The sequence below is a fragment of the Hemicordylus capensis genome, chromosome 8 (assembly GCF_027244095.1).
Source record: "Hemicordylus capensis ecotype Gifberg chromosome 8, rHemCap1.1.pri, whole genome shotgun sequence".
In the NCBI taxonomy this organism is placed as follows: domain Eukaryota; kingdom Metazoa; phylum Chordata; class Lepidosauria; order Squamata; family Cordylidae; genus Hemicordylus; species Hemicordylus capensis.
In genome coordinates this window covers 10,861,085-10,880,325 of record NC_069664.1, presented here as the reverse complement: position 1 = coordinate 10,880,325, position 19,241 = coordinate 10,861,085, and the positions used below count along the sequence as shown (strand labels likewise).

Genomic DNA, 19,241 nt, shown 5'->3' with positions numbered 1-19,241 from the left:
GCTTGTCCTCCATGAATTTATCTAAGCCCTTCTTAAAGCCACTCAGGATGGTGGCTGTCACATCTTGTGGCAGATAATCCCATAGTTTAATTATGTGTTGTGTGAAAAAGTACTTCCTTTTGCCGGTCTCAGATTTCTTGGCAATCAGTTTCATGGGATGACCCCTGGTTCTAGAGTTATGAGAGAGGGATAAAGTAAAGCTCAATTTCAACCTACTTTCTTCCCAATTCTGTGTGCAACCTTTGTTTCTTGATAAAAGTTCAGATACTTAGAAGTGACTTCAGTCTGATTTAACAGGTTCTGGAGGCTTACTTGCAAAACTCTTCCCCATGTGCCTCCTAAGATCCTTTGCTACTGCTGAGTTGTTTTCCGAAGAATATCTTGTTGTCTAGAGCTGGGTTGTGTGGACTCTGGCTGTGCAGTGCCTGTAAGTCCCAAGCAGGACAGTTCTAGGTTGTTGAAGCAGTGTCTAAGCCTGGTCAGTGGCTTAGATCAGTCTTCAACTGGTTGCAGCCTACCAGTTCTAGGTAGGAATGGTGTGCTCCTAGATTTGGGATCAGAGCAATCTCTCTACTGGGGGTAGATCCCAGGGAAGCATAGAGTCACCTCCGTTTCAAGTCCAGCTTTCGCATCCATAGAGTGTCACGGGTGGGGGGGGGGGGGAAGAGACACTGTCGGATTCTAATCTCTGCCCGTATTTTGTAGGATTCTGGGACTACAACTCCCATCATCGCCAGCCACAGCGGCCTACAGCCAGCCAGGGATCATGGGCGTTGTCGGCCAACATCTGCGACGAGGGTCGAAGCTGCGCTGCGCAGGCTGGTTGTACACGAATCCGTCATATGTATGTTTTAATGGTTAGCTGTGTTTTAAGCCTGCAGGCGTTCAAAGAGTTGTATGTATGTGTATGCAAAATACAGACATAAATAAAGCCGATGCCACACACTCTCCCGGCCTCTGTGGTGGTAACTTGAAGTCGGCGACAGAAGAGGGGCCCTTTTTTAAACCCCTCCATCCATCCGAGGTTTCGGGCTACTGGGTGAGGAGGAGGAGGCGGCTGCTTCTTCTTTGAGAGCCTGCCCAGGCCTGCCGCCGCTTTCCCTCCCCTTTCTCTCCACACGGAAGTACTCCAGTCGCCGGGCCTGCCGCCGTCAAGACGAGAGCGGGCCGCCTCCCCGCGGCGCGGCCTAGCCATGGCGCCTCAGCCGCCGCAGCCCGCGCCCCTCCAGCCCCTGACCAGCTGCGGCCCGTGGGAGATGCGGGAGCGCCTGGGGACGGGGGGCTTCGGCAACGTCATCCGCTGGGAGCACAAGGTGGGTGGGCGGCGGCGGCGCGCGAGGAAGATCAGGAGGCGGGGAGGCCGCTGCGGGAGCGGCGCTCCTGGCAGGAAAATTGGCGGGGAGGAGGAGAAGGGGGAGGGAGTGTGTGGGGGGGGGGAGGGGGGGTGCCCGCGCGCCCCCCGGGACGGCAGCCGGGCGGGGGAGCGCGCACGTGCGCGCGCGACGTAGCTTGGCGGGCTCAGCTGAGAGCCCCCCCCGTCACCCCCCGCTGAAGGAGGGAGGGGTCGGCAGCAGAGGAAAAACTGGGGGTGGGGGGGCAGAAGAAGGGGCGGCCAATGTGGCTTTCTGGGTGGGCGAGCTGTGCGCCCCACATCGTTCTGAAACAGAAGTTATTTGTTTGTTGTTTCTCTGTGTAAACCGCCCTGAGCCCTTTTTGGAAGGGCGGTATAGAAATCGAATAAATAACACTAATAATAATAATAAGTAGTAGTAGTGGGGCAGGGGGGATTTACTTGCTCCCCCCTCTGGAGCGGCCCTGGGTGCATCTCTGGACCAAAGTAAAAAAAGATTAAAAGGTCACACACCCACCCCCCAAAAACCCCACACCCAGAAAGACCTCTACATATGTGGGGAGAGATCTTTCCCCCAAAACACGGATAACGGGGAACCAGGTTTGAGGACCCCTGTTGTACATAACATCCTACAAAACACTAAGGACGAGCCTTCTCGGCTGCTGCCCCCAAATTGTGGAATGCGCTCCCTGCTGAGATACGATCCTCCCCATCTCTGGCAATTTTCAAAAAAAACCTGAAAACCCAGCTTTTTGTCCAAGCTTTCTCAGCTTCCTAATATTTTTGGGTTTTAATTTCTGGTTATTTTAAAATTGTTTTTAAGTTTTTGTATATGTTTTAAACTGGTTCTATGTTATTGTAATCCGCCCAGAGATGAAAGTTTGGGGCAGTATACAAATTTGATAAATAAATAAATAAGAAATAAAAATAAATAAAGAGTTAAAAACAAAAACAAAACAATCAGGAAGCAGGATGGAGTTGTATATTTTCCTGGTTGAAAGCCCAGCTAAACAAAACGGTCTATAGATTGAGATTGCTACATTTCTCAGGTAATTCCTGGACACAACTCAATCTGGGCTGGGCACAGATTTTAAAGCCTTACCTTTTTGACCGGGATTGCAGCTGTTTCACACATTTTCCCCATAGCATTTTTTGCACAAGAAAGGGTTAGGAGTGTTTTCACCTCAATAAACATGATAATTCTATTTCACGTATTTATTTCAAATACGTGAAATAACTATAATGACAGTGATGCAAGTGCAGGTGAGAAATGAAAGAAAACTGTATGAGCAGAAAAGGGTAAGGGTTTCTGTCCATATAAAGTCAAGTAAAGAGATGGAAACATAGGAGACCATTGGTCCATCTAGCTTAGTATTGTCTGCACTGACTGGCAGCAGATTTCCAAGGCAGGAGTCTCTCCCAGCTCTACCTGGAGATGCTGCCAGGGATTGAGCCTGGGGCTGTCTGCATTCAAATAGATCAGGGATTCTCAATGTTGGGTCCACAGATGTTAGTGGACTTCAACTCCCATAATCCCCAGCCCCAGTGGCCCTTGGTTGGGGATTATGGGAGTTGAAGTCCAACAACATCTGGGGACCCAACGTTGAGAATCACTGAAATAGATGCTCTCCTGCTGAACTATGGCCCCATTTGATGCTCTACCGCTGAGCTATGGTAGAATACTTGGGTCTCCCGTCCAGGCACTGACCAGACCAAGACCGGCTTAGCTTCAGAAACAACAGGGGAGAGCTATGTCCTCATGTCCTGCTTGCGGTTTTCCTCAAGGCATGTTGTTGGCATTCGGAAACAGGATGCTTCACCAGCAGACTCTTGTTCTGATTTATTTTATTTTTATTTTTACATTTATATCCCGCTCTTCCTCCAAGGAGCCCAGAGCGGTGTACTACATACTTGAGTTTCTTTCACAACAACCCTGTGAAGTAGGTTAGGCTGAGAGAGAAGTGACTGGCCCAGAGTCACCCAGCTAGTATCATGACTGAATGGGGATTTGAACTCGGGTCTCCCCAGTCCTATTCCAGTACTCTAACCACTACACCACGCTGGCTTACGTTCCTCCTTAAAGACAAACTGGTTCATAGCAGCAGGGCCTTTCACAGAAATAAAGATAAGAGGAATCCTCAAAAAGTATGCAGAAATTGGTTCATGTACTTAGTGTCTCATTTCAGAGGCTCTTCTTTGGGGACAATGAAACAATTTTTTACAGAAAATTATGCTGGTATGTTGAAGCGCTTCTAAAGAAAATGGGTTTGTAGGTCCTGAGGTCTTGTGAATTGAAGCATGTTTTGATTAGTTAAGTTAATCAATTTCTTCCCATTATTGGGAGTTTCTCTCTTATTTTTGCTTCTTGTACCAGTGCCTTACTTCTCTGCGGGATTTTTCTTAAGCTTTTGTGGGCCAGAATCCACTTCATCAGACGCATGAAGTCACTGAGGATAAGACTTCATGCGTCTGATGGAGTTGGATTCTGGCCCATGAAACCAGATGTTGTCTTGGATTTGTTAATCTTCAAGGTGCCGCAAGACGGTTCTTTTTCCTGGCATGGCCCTTCGGCCTTTACTGCAGTGTGAAACTCAAACATTTAGCAAACTGAAGGTTTTTTTGGCACAGAGATAAGTGATGGGAAAATCATGACTTGCTAAAACTCTGTGTGTCAAGCCACTGTTAATTTGGACAGGGAAGAAGGCCACCAAAATGGGGGTAAATCCAGACATGACCAGCCCTGCTTCTACCTACTTCCTGCCTGCAGATTCTGATTGTATTGTACACTGTCCGATTTTCAAGAGCTATGCTATAAAATTCCCACATGCAAAGTACTTCCAGGAGCTTTTTCATGAAACTTGCGTGTAGGTAAGATAGTAGGAGATGGTCATACACCTCAGGATTTCCATCATATATACAAATGTCTAAGACTCTGGTATTTCACAAGCAAAAATTATTGGCTGGTTCTCATGATCTTAAACGGAACATAAGAACAGCCCTGCTGGATCAGGCCCAAGAAGGCCCATCTAGTCCAGCATCCTGTTTCGCACAGTGGCCCACCAGATGCCGCTGGAAGCCACAGGCAGGAGTTGAGGGCATACCTCTCTCTCCTGTTGTTACTCCCTTGCAACTGGTAGTCGGAGATGTGCCCAGCAAGTGATGAAAGATGGGAGCTGGGTAGGACTTTTTTAGTCCACCCTCAGTAAAATGCTGGGGACAGAATGTGTGTTGGCTGTGCCTGTCCTACCCAGTTCTCGGCTCCCACGTGATCAGTCTCCCCTCATAGGAAGCTGTCTTATACTGAGTCAGGCCATTGGTCCATCTAACTTGCCTACACTGACTGGCAGTGTCTCTCCAAGGTTGCAGGCAGGAGTCTCTCCCAGCCCTACCTGGAGATGCTGCCAGGGATTAAACCTGGGACCTTCTGCAGATGCTCTTCTACTGAGCTACAGCTCCATCCCCTAAGGCGAAGATCTTACAGCCCTCACATGTAGTCAGCCGCCCAAATGCAAATCAAGGCAGAATGTGCTTATCAAAGGGAACAATTCATGCTCCCTTCCACAAGACCAGCTCTCCTCCTCTTGATCTTTGCAAACACATGGCCACTGATTGGGAGTCCCACCCACCACCCCGTTCCCCGAGCATTCCTCCAGTTCTGTTTAGGATTGTGAGAACCAGCCTGATTTTTCACTTTCTTGTTATATTACAAGAAATTGCATTGCATTGCATATTACAGAGAATTCTGCTTCATCTCCAGTTACACATTGTTGAAAGCTTGCTATTCATTTAATCTGCAATAGCTTGTCCAGCACTTGCTTCTGAAACAGGGTGTGTCAATAAACTGGCCAAAATTTCCTTTCCTCTCTCTCTTCTCTAAGGCAATGTTTAATCTCAGAATGGATCAGGCTTTACTTATAGATTAGCTTCAGCTCAAATCCAATCAGCAAGGCTTTTTGTCTGGATAGATGGTTATATAGGGAGGAAAAGGACCCTGGCACTTCATGTTCATATCCTTTGAAGGCAAGGCGCAATCCTGCCTGCCCCCACCCTCCTGGATAAGAAATGTAAGTTGGGTTTTGTTTTGCCCAAGTGATCAACAGGTTAGAGCTTCTCATTGTAAATGGAGCTGCAGATTGAGATAATATAAGAGGATTTACATTTTTGTTGGGAGAGGGGTCCAGTGTAATCAATTATATAGTTGTTTCCCATGACTTTTTATATCAAATATTGGGTGCTGTCTACATAGTGACCACTTGTCCTTAATGTTGCTTTTAAAAGCATGGTCAGTGGATAAAGTCATTTCTGATCTTCTTGCTTCTGAGATATTTCTGCAGACTGCTTTTCTGTTATTTCAGCAGACACAGTAGATCATATCAACTGATAGTGTAGCCACTGCAAGATTCTCTTATATGTAAGAGACTACTAAAGTCTCGGGTTTCCACCTTTAGATCCAAACTTTGGTTTGATAACGAATGTATGGTAGCAAAGAAACCATTGGTGGTGCATTATAAACTATATAGAGCAAAACAACAACAACAACAACAAAACCCATCCTATTCTTTTACAAACTGTGTATTCAGAAAAAGCAGTATAAAAGCACCCACCCACCCCCACTTAAAGATTTAACTTCTAGAAATGTGGGGGGAAAGGATGGAAACAATTATGCATGTTGTACTCAGCATTTAAAAAAAAGTGAACTTCTCCCCCAACAGCAAAAATAGGGATAGTGGTTTAACAGGAATCAGTAAGCAGGAGCAGTTTGAGCAATGAATGTATGCTGAATCTGCCTTGGCTTCCCTTGCATATCGTACAGGGGTCTGGAAACCTAGTCCTCTGTGGCATGTTCGAAGGAGTTGGGTATGTTTAGCCTGGAGAAGAGAAGACTCGTGGGAAATGTGATGGCCGTCTTCAAATATCTGAAGGGCTCTCACATACTCTGCTCACATTAAGGTCATCGAGCGAGGTCTGTCTCTGGTTGCCACCAGCTTGCCTTCTCTGTAGTCGCTCCTGGGCTGTGGAATGTACTCCCTATAAACGTTCATGGCTTAACATCTTTACCAGCCTTTATAAGAGCCCCAAAGACACATTTTTTTTAGCTAGGCTTTTGGTAATCTCTGAATGTTTTACATTATTTTAACAGTTTTGTTTTTTGTTGTGTTTATTTTTGTGAACCACCTAGAGCCTTTGGAGTCAAGCAGTATATTAGATAGATAGATAGATAGTAGAACTGGGCTTTTTCTCTGTTGCTCCTCCTGAGGGCAGAACTAGAATGAATGGGGCTGTTCTCGTGACTGTTAACTGGGTATGACAAGGGTCCTACCCAACTTTGGGAGCTGCGTGCATTCCCCAAAAAGATTTTTGGCTGTCTGAAATTTGAGAGCTAGGCTGGAGGAGGGAGAAGTGATTGTGTGGGAGGGGGCCGCAGGCTCTGACCGCATCCTACCCAGCACTTTAACCCAGCATAGTACTAAGGGACACGGAAACACCATCATAGCCTGCGCCCGCTTCTCACACAATCACTTCCCCCTCCTTCAACCTAGCTTTTAAAATTGCCCACAGCTGAAAACCGAGAACGCACAGAGCTCCCAAAGCTGGGTAGGACCTTTGTGAAAGTCAACGGTCATGGGAACAGCCCTAATGGGTTGAAATGTCAAGGAAGCAGATTTAAGCTAGACACTGGGAGGGATTTCCTAACTGTAAAGACAGTGGGACAGTCTTCTAGGGCAAAAGCCGAGAGTACAGTCATCGCAATACGGTCTACCTGTGCTTTCCCCACAAATGGCTTCACAGAACTGTATAGGCGTTTGGAACCTCTGAAGCAACACTCCTCTCTGGTGTGCTGAGAGCTTGAAGTTTGTTGCATTGTGTTCACGCTGCTGAAACCTCTCCCCACTTCTTCTTTATCAAAACAGGAATCCAGGGAACAGATTGCTATCAAACAGTGTCGCCAGGAGCTCAGCCCCCGCAATAGGGAAAGATGGTGTTTGGAAATACAGATCATGAAACGGTGAGCAGTAGAGGGAAACTCTTGGCTTTGACATGGCATGAACTGGCTTTCCATTTCTAGTCCGTTAACATCAGGATGTTAATTCTGTTTTGCTTGCAGATTTATTTATTACTCTGTCTCATTTTGTGGATTTACAAAAGGTGACATTTATCTATTTATGTGTCACAGCGTACTGTAAATGGAGAAGAGGAGCCAGTTAAAGCTTTTAAAAATCTTCTTTTTTCCCTGCCTTTAAAGATGATAAACTTAGTGTGCGCAATGGAATATGCCCCGGACTCCAGAACCCTCTGCAGCACACAAGACGTTCTTGGCAGATGCTCAGGGTTTTCTCAGTAAGGCAGCTCAGTCTGGGAAGTGTTCCCTGAAAACTGAAAGTATGAAAACAGCTACTGAAGTGATGAGACCCCCTGGGATTATATGTTTCTCTTCTGTTTTCTTTCTCCCAGACTAAATCACCCCAATGTGGTGGCTGCCCGGGATGTCCCAGAAGGGATGCAGAATCTTGCCCCTAATGACTTACCACTGCTGGCTATGGAGTACTGCCAGGGAGGAGATCTCAGAAGGGTGAGTCTTTTGGGGTGCACAGTACTCTAGGGAGAAGTGGGAATCTGGTCAGATTTATGCAGACTGCTACTTTATTTTCCTGGACGGTTCTTAGAATAATGAATGAGGCTTTTCTTAAAGCCATTAGTCATTATGAATTGAAGCCTCCAAGTTCAGAGGCAGCCTAACTTTGAATGCTAGTTTCTGAAGGACAGAGGATGGCCTTCATTCCCCGACTGTGGACATCCAGTTACTCACTGTGGGAAACAGAATGCTGGACTAGTTAAAAACACTTCATCATTTCCAGCAGGGCTCCTTTCATTCTTATGGGGAAAGAGACAAAAGAAATGATTTGGATGTGTTTAGTTCCTGAAACTTGGAGGCTGTCCTTTAGTTTTCTAAGAAGAAGACTGTACCACTGCCAATATGGATCATATGACTGAATGCTGTACCATGTCAACATTAACCTCTGTCAAATGGACAAAGAGGCACCTTTCAGGTGGTGGTTCTCTTCCATTTAACAGGGGGAGAACAACTGGCCCTATTGATTCCAGCATAGCATCTTTTCCGACTATTGCTGCTAGTACCTCCCTTGTGTGTTGGGTTTTTAAAAAAAAATATTGTGAGCACTTTGGGACAGGGAACCTTTCTCTCTGTATTTCTGTGCTCTGTACCGTAAATCATTTTGTGAGCTTTTTGTTCAAAAGTGGTGTATACATGTTCTAAATAAATAAAATAAATCCCTAACTCTAGAAAGCTAGTAAGGAAGAGGTGTTCTCGTCTGTCCTTTTCTCTGATATACTCATTTTCTGCATTCAAGGTGTTAAGGAGAATTCAGATATGTGTCCTGCTTTTGAAAGTGGTGGAGTCTTAGGAGGGCAGTGCTCCAAATCTGAGTGGGGGTTTTTTAAAGTGGAAAAGCAATATATAATTCAATAAATGAAATAGATCATTTAAGACTACCAAATTGGTTCTTAGCTTCTGCTCTGGGAATGGCACAATTGAGCTTAGCAATCTCCTCTTTGTGGAACTACACAGAGGTCTCTCAAAGAACAAAGATAAGTTAGGAACATAGGAAATTGCCATATACTGAGTCAGACCACTGGTCTATGTAGCTCAGTATTGTCTCCACAGACTGGCAGCGGCTTCTCCAAGGTTGCAGGCAGGAATCTCTCTCAGCCCTATCTTGGAGAAGCCAGGGAGGGAACTTGGAACCTTCTGCTCTTCCCAGAGCGGCTCCATCCCCTGAGGGGAATATCTTGCAGTGCTCACAAATCACTACTTCACTGTGTGCTAAACATTAACAGAAGTGTACGCCAAACAGACAAGCCCTCTGAACGGGGTGTTTTTTAATGTCCTTTCTTGAACTTCTGCAGTATCTGAACCAGCCGGAGAACTGCTGTGGCCTGCGGGAGAGAGCTATCCTCATCTTACTGTCCGACATTGGTAAGTTACCAGAGGCTGCCCTGCTTTGAGGTAAGCTGGGGCAGTGGTCATGGTCAGTGGGTTTTTGAGTGACATGAAGGACAGCACAGTGGGATGTAGGTGACTCTGATCCATGGAGCACAATCCAGTGGGACGTCTTTCTGCACAGCCTCCATTGGAGTAGAATAGTCCCCTTTGCTAAGCAGGGTCTTCCAAGACTACATGGGAACACTGTAAGATATTCCCCTTAGGGGATGGAGCCATAGCTCAGTGGAAGAATGCCTGAATGCTTGCATGCAGGAGGTTCCAAGTTCCCTTCCTGGCAGCATCTCCAAGATAGGGCTGAGAATCTCCAAGAGAGGACTCCTGCCTGCAACTTTGGAGAAGCCACTGCCAGTCTGTGTTGACACTACTGAGCTAGCTGGACCAGTGGTCTGACTCATAGGAGCATAGGAAGCTGCCTTCTTTCTAGTCAGACCCTTGGGTGCCTCTAGCTCAGTATTGTCTACACAGACTGGTAGGGGCTTCTCCAAGGTTGCAGGCAGGAGTCTCTCTCAGCCTTATCTTGGGGATGCTTCCAGGGAGGGCACTTGGAACCTTCTGCATGCAGCTTCCAAAACAGATCCTCAGAAAAATGTGATCATTCATGCTTTAGCATAAATGAACATTTGGCCCAGCAGAGCAGTTAGTCCGTTACTCCATAGGATGCCACAGCACTGCTAGCATTCTTGCTGCTAAGGCTAAGTAGCCTGGTCTACACATGCAGCAGCGGAATGGGATGGCAGAACGGACCGTACCATCACAGACTTCAGGTGGGCGATGACACTTTTCACTACTCCCCTATGTTAAAAACTCCCTGCCCATAGGAAACCAGCACAGCAGACACGTGGCCAGGATAGGACTTTTTTCACTATCGCCTCCCCAACCCCACCCCATGCACAAGCCCCTCACTGTGCCATCCAGACCAGTGTGGCGTCAGGTTTTTTAAAAACCTGAAGAGTAATTTTATGTGGAAGAGCATTCAAAACTGGATTCTTCTACCTGCAGTCCATTCTCTGCTTCTAGTGTGGTGACCTTTTCCACACTTCTTTGCACTATCATCAGCACCTACAGATTGATCTAATACGAATAGATTGCGGTCATTCGGTTGATGACATTTGTCTTCCAATGCCCCGCCCTCTCTCTTTCAGCCTCTGCTCTCCGATATCTTCATGAGAACAGAATCATCCACAGAGACCTGAAACCGGAGAACATTGTCCTGCAGCAAGGCAATGAGAGGGTGAGTGATATTCCTCCATTAAACTTCGGAAACTTTCACAACCAAGTACAGGATATTGGGGTGAGTTGTGGGAAGACTCATTGGATGGGTTATTATCTCACTCGGAGCCGGGTTGATTGCCATATTCAGCAGATCAGCCCAGCTAGGAACATAGGCAGCGTCTTTATACCAAGTCAGACCATTGGTTCATTTAGCTCAGTACTGTCTACACTGACTGGCAGCAGCTCTCCAAGGTTTCAGGAAGAGTCTTTCCCAGCCCTGCCTGGAGATTCTGGCAGCATTTAACCCTGGTTCGTTCCAAATGGCCATTTGGAAATTCAATGCATTCCATGGCCATTTGGAAGGAAGAACATAGGAAGCTGCCTTCTACTGAGTCAGCCCCTTGGTCCACCTAGCTCAGTACTGTCTACACTACTCCTGCAGGCAGGAGTTTCCCCCGGCCCTAAGTTGGAGATGCCATGAATTGAAGCTGGGTCCTTCTGCAGGCAAAGCAGATGCTCTGCCATTGAGCCATGGCCCCATCCCCGTGATAGCTGGAGATTCTCAGTGATGGTGGTTGCATTGGGTTGCTTTCCTGCAGCGTGGGGCTTGCCTGAGTTAAAAAACGTCCCTCTTGCCTGAGTTAAAGAACGTCATTCTGTGCAGGCTTCTTTTTACAGTGCGCTGAACTCTCTGCTTGTTGCCCAGTGGTCTGGATTGTGCAGGTTGCTCTGTGGTTGGGCTTATGGGTGGCAGTGGGATAGTCTTGCTTTTGGCCAACATGTTACCTAGCTGCATTACTGTCTTTCAGCTCTATAGGTTAGAACACACTGCTTGTCTCTCTGCCGTGATCCTTAATCTATTCTTCTCATTGGTCTTCTGAGCACAGTGGGAGGATGAACTGGAGAGCATGCTGTATCCAGAGCTCAGTTGAGGGGGACCATCAAACATTTATGGGACCAGGGCAACCACTCAGCCATGCAAGTGGGCATTCACCCAGTGCAGTTATCAGCCATCTTTTGCCATCTTTTTTTGTTTTGTTTTGGCTGAAGCCCTCCTGTTCTTCTCTCCCTCTAAACCCTCTTAACATATGCCTACAAGCATCCTCTCTATGCTTTCTCTCAGCTAATACACAAGATCATTGACCTGGGGTATGCCAAAGAGCTGGATCAAGGCAGTCTTTGCACATCTTTCGTCGGGACTCTGCAGTATCTGGTAAGGAGTGGCTGAGGAGGGCGGAGTGTGGAAGCCCAGAAGAATACAACTGAAGAGAAGTACTGGCGGGGAGACCAAATTCTCTACCTTAGTTGTATCCTCCTGGATTTTGCAATAGGCTTGCAAACAGTGTTCCCTCTAACAAGGAATTCCAGATGTTGTTGACTACAACTCCCATGATTCCCAGCCAAAGGCCATCACAGCTGGGGATGCTGGGAGTTGTAGTCAATAGCATCTGGAATTCTCTGTTAGAGGGAATGCTGGTTGCAACCAAGAACAAGATACTTTGCTGTTGGGAACACAAATGGCAAAGCCAGTGTCCTGAGAAAGCATTTCCAAGAACACAGTCTTCCTGGGTCCCACAGGTCCAGGATTTTGTCAGTGGACACTGTCAAACTTTAAAGATAGGAAATTCTTCCAAGTGTCTCAATTAAATCTGTTTTCCTTGCAAGTAATTCTAAGCAGAACTAAAGGAGCCCTCTTTCCTATTCTTTTAACATACAAATACAATGAAAATTTATATACTGCTGAAAAGTTCTCAAAACAGTTAACATAGATCTAAATAGATTACACAGATATAAATAAATAACCTCTTACGCATCCTAGGGGTTCTCTAGGATCCCCTCCCATACGCTTTGGATTTGGTTTGTATCAGACTGTAAAGGCAAAAGTTGTTAGAAGGATGGACGGACACTCCCGCCCCGCCCCCCAAACAAACACACAGATCTCATATGCCTTCTTCCCTTTGGAAAGCAGGCTAAACAGATTATCTACTCTTTCACCAGCAGTGGTCCCTCTTAATTTTTTTCATGTTTGTGGAATGAGTTTTGTTCAGGGTGACAGTATCAAGGCAGTGTGTGCGCACCTGCATTCAGAGTGGGGCCTTCCTGATTCAACCTGAGCAGGATCTAAAATTAACTTAAATTAATTTAAATTAAGTTAAAATTGGTGGGATCAGACATCAAAAAAACTTGTGTGCACTTGCACATGCACATGACTTGGATACTGTTCCCCAGATCTAGTGAGAGCAAATGGCATTACTTAATTAAATCTTGTGTGAAGAGTAGGTTCCTTCTGTCAGTCCTGAACTTACCAATATTTTTAAAAACCACTTTTTAACACCACGCTGGCTTAAAGGGCAGGGAAAGGGCACTTGTGGGGCTCGGCCTGGGTCCTAGTGAACTTTTGGGGAAGGGAACTTGACTGAGCTTTTTTCTGTCTGCCTCCACAATTTAGGCTCCAGAACTGCTGGAGCAGCAGAAGTACACGGTGACGGTGGATTATTGGAGCTTTGGCACGTTGGCCTTTGAGTGCATCACAGGCTTCCGGCCCTTTCTACCCAACTGGCAACCAGTGCAATGGTGAGTAACCTGAGCAGGGGAGGTTGGGACATAGAAAGCTGCCTTCATTGGTCCATCTAGCTCAGTCCTGTCTACACAGACTGGCAGCAGCTCTCCAAGGCTCCTGGCTGGAGTCTCTCCCAGCCCTCCCTGGAGATGCTGCCAGGGAGTGAACCTGGGATCTTTCATTCAAAAACAGAGGCTCTTCCACTGAGCTACTGCTCCATCCCTAGAAACATAGGAAGCAGCCTTATCCTGAGTCAGACCATTGGTCCCTCTAGCTCAGCATTGTCAACACAGACCGGCAGCAGCTCTCCAAGGTTTCAGCCAGGAGTCCCTCCCAACCCTACCTGGAGATGCTGCCAGGGACTGAGCCTGGGACCTTCTGCATGCAAGGCAGATGCTCATCCACTGAGCTATGGCTTAGTGATGCAGTAGACAGCACCAGATGCGAGGAAATGGGACCCAAAACCATGTTTCCTACAGTCTCAAGAGCCGGGATCCACAGACTTAGGCTTGGCTCCTTAGCCAGCCATTATTTGTGGTCATTGCTGATCCGCTCTCTTCCCTTGGATGCTTTTCTGGCACACAGACAGAGGGTTTAGGGGAGAAGCAGGTCTTCTGTTGTCTGTACTGAGAGATGGAAGTGGAAAGAGTAAAGAACAGTGGGAGCCCTCTCCTGCTGCTCAGGAAGGATACCTTCCGTTTGTTTACCTTCTCAAAAATGGTAGTGGCAGGGAGACCTTTGATGAGAAGATCTGTGTGATGATGGGCAAGTGGATTTGTAGATAGCTTGATTTTGTCTGTCTGTCTAATCTGCCAACTGAGGATGCACTTGGTTTACCTTGCAAAGGGGGCTTTAGTCCACAAAAGCTTATACCACAAACTGTCAGTCTTTAGCGTTTATGCCCTTGCTTTGCTCAGGCATGCAAAGGTGCGGCAGAAGAGTGAGACGGACATTGTTGTCTGGGAAGACTTGGCTGGAGAGGTGAAATTTTCTAGCAGATTGCCACACCCCAATAATCTGAACAGGTAAGGAGCTACTTGCACACCGAGAGAAAATTGGCTTGCTTCTTCTGCAGCTCAGTTGGGGATTTCACTACTACCTGCTCTGAAACCCAGAAAACCTCCCAGTTATGAAATGGCAGGAGCTTATGCTATCTAGGCACTTGAGGTAGGCACTTTGTTGTCCTGTTATAATGCCATCGATGTACACTGCATTGTATATTGTAACATTAATTTAAAAGAGAGGTCCATGCCCCATGGAGCATACTGTGTGCATTTTGAAAATGGGGGAAATAGCAGAGGAAGAAGGGGAAACTGAGCTGGATATGGCCCAGATACCGACACAGGTGTGTCGTGAACAGAACCCATGGAGAGAGGTTGGGAGCTGTACTGACTACAGACGCCCCCATGCACAGTTTTGAGAGCCTTCTCTGCATTAAAGGGATTCTCCTTTTCAGGTCTTTCTGGCACAGCTGGTCCTCATTTCCCTCACCTACTCTTCCTTCCTCTTTCATATTTGCATTTGTAGTATTCTGGCGGATCGGCTGGAGAAATGGCTGCAGCTCATGCTGAAATGGCACCCACGGCAGAGAGGCACAGACCCCAGACATGGCCCCAACGGCTGTTTCAAGGCTTTGGATGATATCCTGAATTTAAAAGTAAATTACATTCAGAGGAACATAGGAAGCTGCCTTCCTCTGCGTCAGACTATTGGTCCATCTAGTCTGTCTGCACTGATCGGCAGGGGCTTTCCAAGGTTCCAGTTAGGCGTCTCTCCCAGCCCTACCTGGAGATGCTGCCCTGGAGGGAACCTGGGACCACCTGCATGCAAAGCAGAGGCTCCTCCACTGACCTATGACCCCATCCCAATATCTTACAGTACTCACATATAACCACCCATCCAAATACAAACCAAGGTTAACCCTGCTTATCAGTTCATGCTCACTACCTCAAGAGCAGCTCTCTCCTCTTCTGCGAGGTTCTGCATGCACTGAAATGCATTTAAAATCTTTATGTTGACAGGGGAACCCCCCGACTGCAAAAGAAACTGGTGTGTGCTGCTTTGTTATTAACAATATATCTGTCAGCTTAATTTCATGTAATTGCTTCATCTAGACTTGACCTGTTGCACCAAACAGAGAATAATCTCTTCTCTCTGTTTGAGCACTGACCACATAGCATCATGCATTATTCACATTTTGGTTTTCATTTGTCCACGTTAAGTGAGTTGTTAATTTTTCAATGACATTATTTTACTGTATGGGCAGAGATTTTTCTTTAGGAAACTGGATGCTTCATTTTAAACAAACAATTGCAAATAAAGTAATGTATTTATATAGGGAAATATTTTTCAGGATCACTTTGTATCTCTGCCAAAGTAACTTTGAAAGCTCAGGCCACCGTGTCTCAGGGTGCATTTTGCTTTCTTGCTGCTTCAGAGAGATTATTAATCTGAGTGTGAGGACTTGCACGTGAGCCAGTCCTCCATCAGTCTGCACTGCTTCAGAATGTGTCTGTGGAAGATGGCTTGTCTGTGCATTCGAGCCAGAATTTCCCTGCCTGTGTCACACATACATGCTATTCCCAGAATCCTAGTTGCCTTGAAGCAGAATCTGGAATTCTCTGGACACAAAATGTGCACTGCTCCTACCTATAGCCTCTCTTTCTCTCTTGCAAGGAGAGTGAGTGAGAGTGGCTTTGCTAGGGGACAGGTCCCCCCACCCCATTTTTAAATTTCTGGGCAAAATGAGGGCATGGCCTGGGGTGTGCTGTGTGCCCTGTATATGCTGTAACGCATGGGAGAGCCTTCTCAGAGGTGGCCTCAGCTCTCTGGAACTCCCTGCCCCTTGATCTTAGACTTGCACCCTCCCTGTTTAATTTTAAACTAAAGTTGAAGACTCCTTTATTCCAGTAGGCCTTATCCTAAGTCAATACATTTTTCTGTGGCTGCCCTATTTTAATGATGACCTTCTCCTGCATTTCTATTATTTCAGAGGCTGTGTTTCAATGTGTTTCTTTTAATGAATTTTGTTCTAAACCACCATGAATTCATTTATGAAGTATGGCGGCATATGAATATAAGTTCACACAACCATAAACTGGGTAGGAGACTAGTCCTACCCTAATTCGGGAGCTGGGTGCTATCCCATTTTGCAATAATGTATCAGATAAAAACAAGGCCAGAGGCAGGGATCTTGTTTGTCTGTCAAGCCCTAGCTGGGTAGGACATGCCCCCTCCCCAGATTCCGTCCCCAGCTTCTGAATGAGGTGGGCAGAAAAATTGTCCTACCCAGTGGGGGCTTGACAGGTGATCAAGCTCCTTGCCTCCTCTCTTGTTTCTCCATGATCATAGCTCTCCAAAATGGGTAGGACTCCTCTCCGACCTGGCTTATGCCCTGTTATCCAACAACGGTTTGAATTTCCCCTGACTGCCTGGGCCTTTCTGTTTTCAGTTGGTTCGTATCCTGGACATGGTGACGGGTGTTGTCCACGTGTACCCTCTGGCGGAGGAAGAGACTTTACAGAGTGTGAGAGCCAGAATCCAGGCTGACACTGGCATCCAGGAGCTCGACCAGGAGCTGCTGCAGGAGGGCGGGTTAGCAGTATTTCCTGAGAAGCCAGCTGTTCCGTGTCTAGCTGACAGTAAGGTAGGTCCCGCAGCATTTTTCATCCAAGGGAGACATCCTTTCAGCAGAAGGGAGTGACAGCCCCCTCAGCCTTCAGTCATTCGCCTTGTCTCGCTCCAGCAGGTGCCTATTTGCTTTGCTCCACGAAACGCTGCTGTGCTTAGCTTCTTTCTCCCTGTTTTCCTCGTTTCTTTTTCTTTTGAACTTTTCTCTAACCAAAAAAACCCCGGGATAGTCAGGGTCTCGGGGAGACTAGCTATCTAGCACCTGTTTCCTGTCTAGTCATCGCGGCGGCTCTGTTTGAGGGCTGTGGAAGCCCGAGAGATGCGCTGTGCAAAGGAGGCCTCTCCCTCCCTCTCCGAGGACTCAGTGGCTCCTGCAGCATGCCACACCGAGTGGGCTGTGGCTACCTCACCCGCGCCCATCACTTGGGCCCCCTAGGCTAAGAAGCTGAAGAAGCTCACTAAGGAGCAGAAGGCAGCGGCTCGTGCTGCTAAGCGCAGCGGCATGCAAGCGGCTACGGAGTCACGGCCTCAAGTGACCGCCTTGGCTGAGGGGGAGACGAGCGGGATGGTCTTTTCCCCGCCGTTGCTGCAGGAGGGGATGTCGGATAGCGGCGGTCTTATGGAGGACGGGGCTGCTCAGGTCGGGGAAGATCGCACCGGTCCGTCCTTGGGCGAGCCGCCTGTCAAGCATCCCTGTCCGTCTGGGACGGCTGAAGAGGCAGTGCCTGCTGCGGCGGTCAAGGAGGAGACTCCTCCCAGTTTTGCTGCTCTTCTGAGGCAGGTGGTGGCGGAGGAGTCCGGGAAGCTTGTTCCCGCCCTGGCCCGGCAGATTCCCGCCACTACCCCAGCAGCTGCCATTTTGGGCGCACGCAGGGAAGACCCGGCTGACACCACTACTCCACCGCCGTCTGCCTCTGCAGCCCCTCTGGCAGAGCTGGGGCCTCCCACCCTGTCCTCCTGCGCCCCGTGTCGTCCCACTATCCAAGGCTCCCTACTGGCCCCCGCTTTACTTCCCGATGGGGGTGGGAAGCGCTTTGATGACACAGACTCTGACTCAGGCAGAGAGGAGGGGGCGTTGTCAGGGGATGAGGGGGATAGCTTGCCAGCGCCGCAGGCCCCCATAGGCTGTTCAGTCAGCCAGATTTTCCTGGCCTCCTTCATAAGGCCCGTAAGTCTCTGTGTCTGGAGGGGCTAGTTCCTGCTCCTCAGGATGCTACTGAGGGGGACCCAGCAGTATTGCCATCCCTCAAGGCCCCAGAGGTTGCAGTGCCTTGCCCACAGCTTTTCCTAGACATCATCCAAGGTGAGTGGGATCGACCCGTGGAGAGTAAGGGTCCTCCTCCTGGGGTTAGGCGCCTTTATACCACCACAAGGGCGGTTATGGACGAGCTTCAGTTTCCATCAGTGGATAAGGAGGTGGCATGTTTAGTTGCCGGTGCAGTTCTCCCAAAGGATGGCAATGAGGTGCTGTGGAATATAGATGACAAAAGATGACAAAAAATGTGATTCTGCCTTGTGTCGGTCACTCGAGGCATCTGCACTTTCTTTGCGGGCCTCTGTGGCCAACTCTGTTTTCGCACGGGCTTCAGTTCTTTGGGTCAAGGAACTGCTTCCACTGGTCTCACTGGAACTGCTAGCTCTTTGGCAGGGCCTCAAAAAACTGGGAGAGGCTTCCGCCTTTATGGCTGGCAGCTCGCTTGGTGCGGTGCAACTGTCTGCCAGGGCTATGGCTTCTGACATTACAGTGAAGCGCCGTTTATGGCTTAAGAACTGGAAAGTAGATCAAAAGTCAAGGTGTAACTTGGCCAATTCATCTTTTATGGGGGGAAAGTTGTTTGATGAGGCGTTAGAGCCGGTGTTGATTGAGACAAAAGATAGGAAAAAGGTGATGTTCAGTGGCAGGATCGCAGGTCTTTCTTTTCTAGCTTGTCTGCCTCCAGCAATTTTGTCTCCAGGGGTTCCGGTCTAATTTTCGTCCCTGCCAGGGAAAACAAGACAAGTCCACCTGGTCAAAGCCACAAGGTTCTTTTCGGGACCGCCCACAACCAAAGTTTCAGCAGACAGGCCAGTACCCAAAGCCTGGATTCAAGCGCCCTGCCTCCCAATGACTGCCTTTCAGGGATGCAGGTGGGGGGAAGACTGGGGGTGTTTGCACAGGTATGGTCAAAGACGTGTGCGGACGCTTGGCTTCGCCAGGCTGTCTCTCAGGGGTACAGTCTGGAATTTTTGTCACGTCCTCCAGACCACTTCCTACCCTCCTCTTGGTCATGCAAGCAGACCAAGCATGCCCTGATTATGAAGGCCATCAAACATCTGCTCAGCATCAAGGCAGTCGAACCGGTTCCTCCAGAGGAGGTGGGGCACAGGGTCTACTCTATTCTCTTTTTAGTCCCAAAAAAGAATAGGGAGTGGAGGGCCATTCTGGAGCTAAAATTTGTCAACCACTTCCTCAGGTGGAGGTGGTT

General features: G+C 47.9%; 1 protein-coding gene across 1 annotated transcript in view; it reads left to right on the top strand.

The window, feature by feature from the left end:
• The first annotated feature begins 1,102 nt into the window (after positions 1 to 1,102).
• Positions 1,103 to 19,241, top strand: part of IKBKB (inhibitor of nuclear factor kappa B kinase subunit beta) — a 33,709-nt gene continuing 15,570 nt past the window's right edge. Inside the window, exons 1-10 of the mRNA XM_053269155.1 lie at positions 1,103 to 1,313; positions 7,264 to 7,358; positions 7,805 to 7,922; positions 9,278 to 9,347; positions 10,517 to 10,605; positions 11,710 to 11,799; positions 13,036 to 13,160; positions 14,064 to 14,171; positions 14,674 to 14,803; positions 16,598 to 16,792. Coding sequence (XP_053125130.1) covers positions 1,194 to 1,313; positions 7,264 to 7,358; positions 7,805 to 7,922; positions 9,278 to 9,347; positions 10,517 to 10,605; positions 11,710 to 11,799; positions 13,036 to 13,160; positions 14,064 to 14,171; positions 14,674 to 14,803; positions 16,598 to 16,792 — 1,140 coding nt within the window. The 5' untranslated portion in view covers positions 1,103 to 1,193. The remainder of the gene's footprint in view (positions 1,314 to 7,263; positions 7,359 to 7,804; positions 7,923 to 9,277; positions 9,348 to 10,516; positions 10,606 to 11,709; positions 11,800 to 13,035; positions 13,161 to 14,063; positions 14,172 to 14,673; positions 14,804 to 16,597; positions 16,793 to 19,241) is intronic.